The following is a 4,476-nucleotide window of genomic DNA, read 5'->3' on the forward strand; positions in this document are numbered from 1 at the left end:
GAGCACAATTTTTTGACTTTGCGATTTGCTCACTTTTTACATTTCTTTAATTTAAAAAAAAATGGAATTTGAATTAAATTTTATGTAACGTTATCTTAAAGCTGATTAAATTCCCTTCAAAATGACCTATTATTTTTTTAAATTTTGTCTATAGACTTCTAGCATTTACCCAAAATGAACTCGGTATCTCATAATAGGGGGATCTGTGAAGCTAGCACGAAATTCTATCGATATCAAAAAAATTAAAACAGTTCCAGTAGCACTTTTCATAGTTCTACAGTTCTACCTAAAAATAAAAAATAGTTCTGCACTTTTAATATGAAAAATGCATAATTGCAAATATGGCGTGCTAATTCCGCGAATCTGGCACGTCAGTTTTCCTCTAAAGTACGAGAAAATGATAAATATTTGCACTTTTATCAACAGTTCCCGACAGTTGCGTTAAAAATCTAATAAAATATGCAGTTTCAAAACAAAATACCAAAATTTAACAATTTATATACATCTTATATACAGAAAATAGCATAACACTTGAAAAGTGTCGTGCTGCCTGCATATGGCAGTTTTAGCAGAAGTTTTTGTTAGTCCTAGCAGAGTTCTATTACAATCATTTTTAAGCAGAGTTCCGGCCACTATATATTTTTTTTCAATTTTTTAATACCTGAGTCCAGCACGACACTTGTTAAAAATGTGACGTGCTGACTATATATATCGGCTCTAATGGCAGTTCTCGTTAATTCTAACAGTTCTATGCATTACAATCATTTTTAAGCAGAGTTCCGGCCACTACATATTTTTATCAATCTTTTAATACCTATGTAAATAATTTATGATAAGTTTATTATATTATTTATATTAATAGGGAAAAAACTGGTTATAATTGTGAGTATTGCATGAACAATTCATTCTTTTAATATTTGTGTATATGTGCAATACAATATGTGTACACGTGGTATATATAATTAAGATATTTTCATATAGCGTTATTGAATATTTCTTTATGTTTTATGTTTCAGTATTCCAAATATAGTATTATACATTGAATTTACTCCTAATATATTTAAATATAGTCTATTAAATAAAGTCGATTATATGAGAAATGGGTTGAAGGTTGATTACTATGTAATTACTGCAAATGTAAGTATTGCAATTATATTTAATTTTTATTAATGTTATATGGTTTTCATATATATATATACATATCTGGAGACACTGGTAGATTTAATAAGTTATATATATAGTTATATATACCACAACATGTAATATCATATATATATATATTTTTATATTTACATAATTTTTACTTAATTATTGCTCAAAATAAAATAATCAATTTTTCATTGCACTATAGCCAATCTTTTTTGCTGCGATCACCAATATTCCTTATTTAATGAACTTAAAAATATAATTTTGGAAGCCTGTTTTCCTTTTAACCGATTGCGTTTCTCAGTAATGATATTGCCGGCTTTACTGAACAGTCTTTCACATGGCACGGAGGTACCAACAATGACTAAATATTTTAAAGCTATTTCGTACAAGTGTGGATGCAGTGCTCTCAAACGCTGCCAAGTTTTTAAAGGACACTTTCTTCTGTCTGCTACTGGAGAGATGAGGTATTGTCGAAATTCAGCTGATAAGCCTCCGTTCTCTCCAAATTCGTCTAAATTTTCAGATCTAGATGTCACCAATTCGTCGTGTATGTTCCACACATTATGTTTTTTAATATTGCTTTCGATATTCGATTCGGAATAGCTATTTTCATTTTCGGATTCAAACATCTCCTTCATAAGTTTATTTACTTTTGTTTGAGCATATGAAACTGCGGTAATACTATGAAAGTGCATCTTTTTATAACGTGGATCCAACAACGTTGATATTGCTAAAAAACTATTTTTTTCTATATTTGATTTTTCTGAATAAAATCTTTGTTTTATTTGATTAAGGATGTTTTGTTTTAGAGATGCAGATACTTCCGTTTTTGGAATTAGCCGATCGATAGTTACCATTGAGCAATTAACAATTGGGATTATTTTACTGCACGTTACATATTTTTCCCTTGAAATTTCTACTGTAACCAATTCTATTGGAGATAGTAATTCACACGCATCTTCAATAGCTTTCAATTCCGCACGAGATATCATTTCTGGTGAATCTGCAGATCCTAATATTGAATTATTGATAAGTACTGCGCTTACATGATTTGCTAATTGCAAAAATCTTGATATCATCAAAAACGTCGAATTCCATCGTGTTTTACATTCTTGTTTTAGCTTCAAAATTTTATCTTCCGTTTTGCCTTCCTGTCTTTGCAATTTTTTTAGTGCATGTGTAGCGTTAACACTGCATTTGAAAAATGTAACAATACGCTTGACCTTTTGGATAATTGGTTTCAGTTCCTGTGTTGAAGATATAGCATCTTGTATCATCAAATTCAACGAACGGGCGAAGCATGGAACATGTTTGTTACTTCCAAATGTATCGTACACTGCTTTTTTCATGTTGGCAGCATTATCAGTGATTATAGCACACACACTCGTATTCTGTATATTCCATTCTTCACAAATATTTTTGAAAACTTGGGATATATACACTGCCTCGTGTCGGTTTTCAAGTTCTTGCATTCCAAGATCTATTGATTCCAGAGTGAAGTTTTTACAGTCAATATAGTGTATTGTTATACCTAAAAATCCTTTTGTATTGTATGGATCAGTCCATATATCTGAAGTAAGAGACAAATTCTTGATGTTTGACAAGATAGCTTTAATTTTATATTGCATAATATGATATTTATCGTCCAAACGGGTTGTGATCGTTTTCCTACTAGGAATTTTATATAATGGTACTACTAATTTCATAAGTGCTCTAAAACCTTCATTGTCAACAATTGACAGGGGTTGATGATCTTTAGCAATCATGTATACGATACTGTTAGTAAGCCGAGCAGCCATAGTATCTGAATCTAAAAATAAATAATTTTTCACAAAATATAAGTGTCACAAAAGCTTCTGTAAATCGTTATTTCTATCAAGATGAGACAAATATACTTATTATTCCTGATAACATATTAATATATTGAAAATTAAAATTTAATTTTTAATTTTTTACATGTCAATACAAAATTAAAATTTTAATTCTGAATACTATGTGAATGCATTAAGAATTACAATCTCACATTCTTAATTACTAGTATGTATATTGAAAATGTAATACATTTATCTGATTAATTACAAAATTAATTTTGCATGTTTAATTTGTATATTTTAATCTCTTCATGTATATTTAAAAGTTATAGTAGAAACAATAAGAATATTCCAATTTTATTTAAAGAAAAACAATTTTATTTATTTGATAACACTATTACTTGAAAATTTTAGATTTACTTATAAATTAAAACAAATACAAAAGCTGTAAATACCTGCATATGAATTTATTTTATCAAATACTGCAGTAATAGAGCCTTTAGAGGCAAGATCCTTTTTAGTTTTATCGTCTGAAGACTCTGAAGTTACATTAAAAGTCATATCATTGTCGTTGAGTCCTGATATTGAGGTTGACATATGTGAAGACAATACAGAGACATCTTTTGAACTGGTAGAAGGTGTAGCTGGATCATCAGTGTCATTTTGATTTTCTAAATAAGAAATCTTCTTTTGGTGCGGATCTTCGGTAATTTTGTTAGTATGTTTTCTCATCATATGATTAATTAAATTAGTTGTGTTTCCATAATATTTGTATATGGTATGACACAAACGACAACGTGAAGATATACTGTCAATTTTTTGAAAATATAATTCTTTTATCCTGTTTTTCTTTTTTGATGTTTTCATTATTTAGATATATTATCTTTATGTATCTAAAAGCAAGAATATAACTTTAGTAAAGCAAAAATATAACTCTGATAATGAGTCTAAAGTAACGTACTTTATATTCAAATAAAATGATGTTATTACTTGTTTACTTTGGTGACAAAATCAGTATGTAACAATACAGGTTTTAAAACCTCACTTTTAACGTGAATTAACAAGATTTACATTCATTAAAATATACGACCAAGCTTGTATAGATTGTAGGTAAAAAGTGAGTTGATTCTTACTTGTCAGAATGAAAAGAAACATACATTCAACTAACAAGTCATAACATTACAAATGAGAATATCTGAGTTTTGATAAATGAGTGTTTGTAAATGGAAAGCAACTATTGTCATCTGTTTTTTTACTGGAAAGCACTCTTTGCATCAAGGATTACAAACATTAGGCAATATTAGGCAGTCGTGGAGTCGTGAAATAATCGTTTTTGGTACATGCTGATGTGTGATAGAAAATAGAGAATTTATCAAAAGTATATCAGATTCAGAAGTATGCGTCAATATTTCATGCCTATTACAATAAATATTATCGTGACAATACCTGCGATTCTTGTCGCCGTTCGTGATATCGGCCAATAACGGGTAATGAAACAGAAATTAACATCGGAATA

The 4,476-nt window shown here is 29.0% G+C and overlaps 1 protein-coding gene across 1 annotated transcript; it reads right to left on the minus strand.

The window, feature by feature from the left end:
- Positions 1-1,370: 1,370 nt before the first annotated feature.
- Positions 1,371-3,692, minus strand: LOC108763794 (zinc finger BED domain-containing protein 4). The gene is made up of 3 exons (XM_018511672.1): positions 3,416-3,692; positions 2,036-2,959; positions 1,371-1,819 (listed from the first exon to the last, which is right to left on the minus strand). The coding sequence occupies exons 1-3, from the start codon at positions 3,690-3,692 to the stop codon at positions 1,371-1,373; spliced, it is 1,650 nt and encodes a 549-aa protein (XP_018367174.1).
- Between the last annotated feature and the right edge of the window lie 784 nt (positions 3,693-4,476).

The sequence above is a fragment of the Trachymyrmex cornetzi genome, unplaced genomic scaffold, assembly GCF_001594075.2.
Source record: "Trachymyrmex cornetzi isolate Tcor2-1 unplaced genomic scaffold, Tcor1.1 scaffold384, whole genome shotgun sequence".
In the NCBI taxonomy this organism is placed as follows: domain Eukaryota; kingdom Metazoa; phylum Arthropoda; class Insecta; order Hymenoptera; family Formicidae; genus Trachymyrmex; species Trachymyrmex cornetzi.

Coding starts and splice junctions, on each gene's coding strand:
- LOC108763794 (XM_018511672.1), bottom strand. CDS start 3,692: ATGAGAAAACATACTAACAAAATTACCGAAGATCCGCACCAAAAGAAG. Junction 2,960..3,415: donor TAAAATAAATTCATATGCAG/GTATTTACAGCT, acceptor ATTTATTTTTAG/ATTCAGATACTATGGCTGCT. Junction 1,820..2,035: donor GGAAAAATATGTAACGTGCA/GTAAAATAATCC, acceptor GTATTACCGCAG/TTTCATATGCTCAAACAAAA.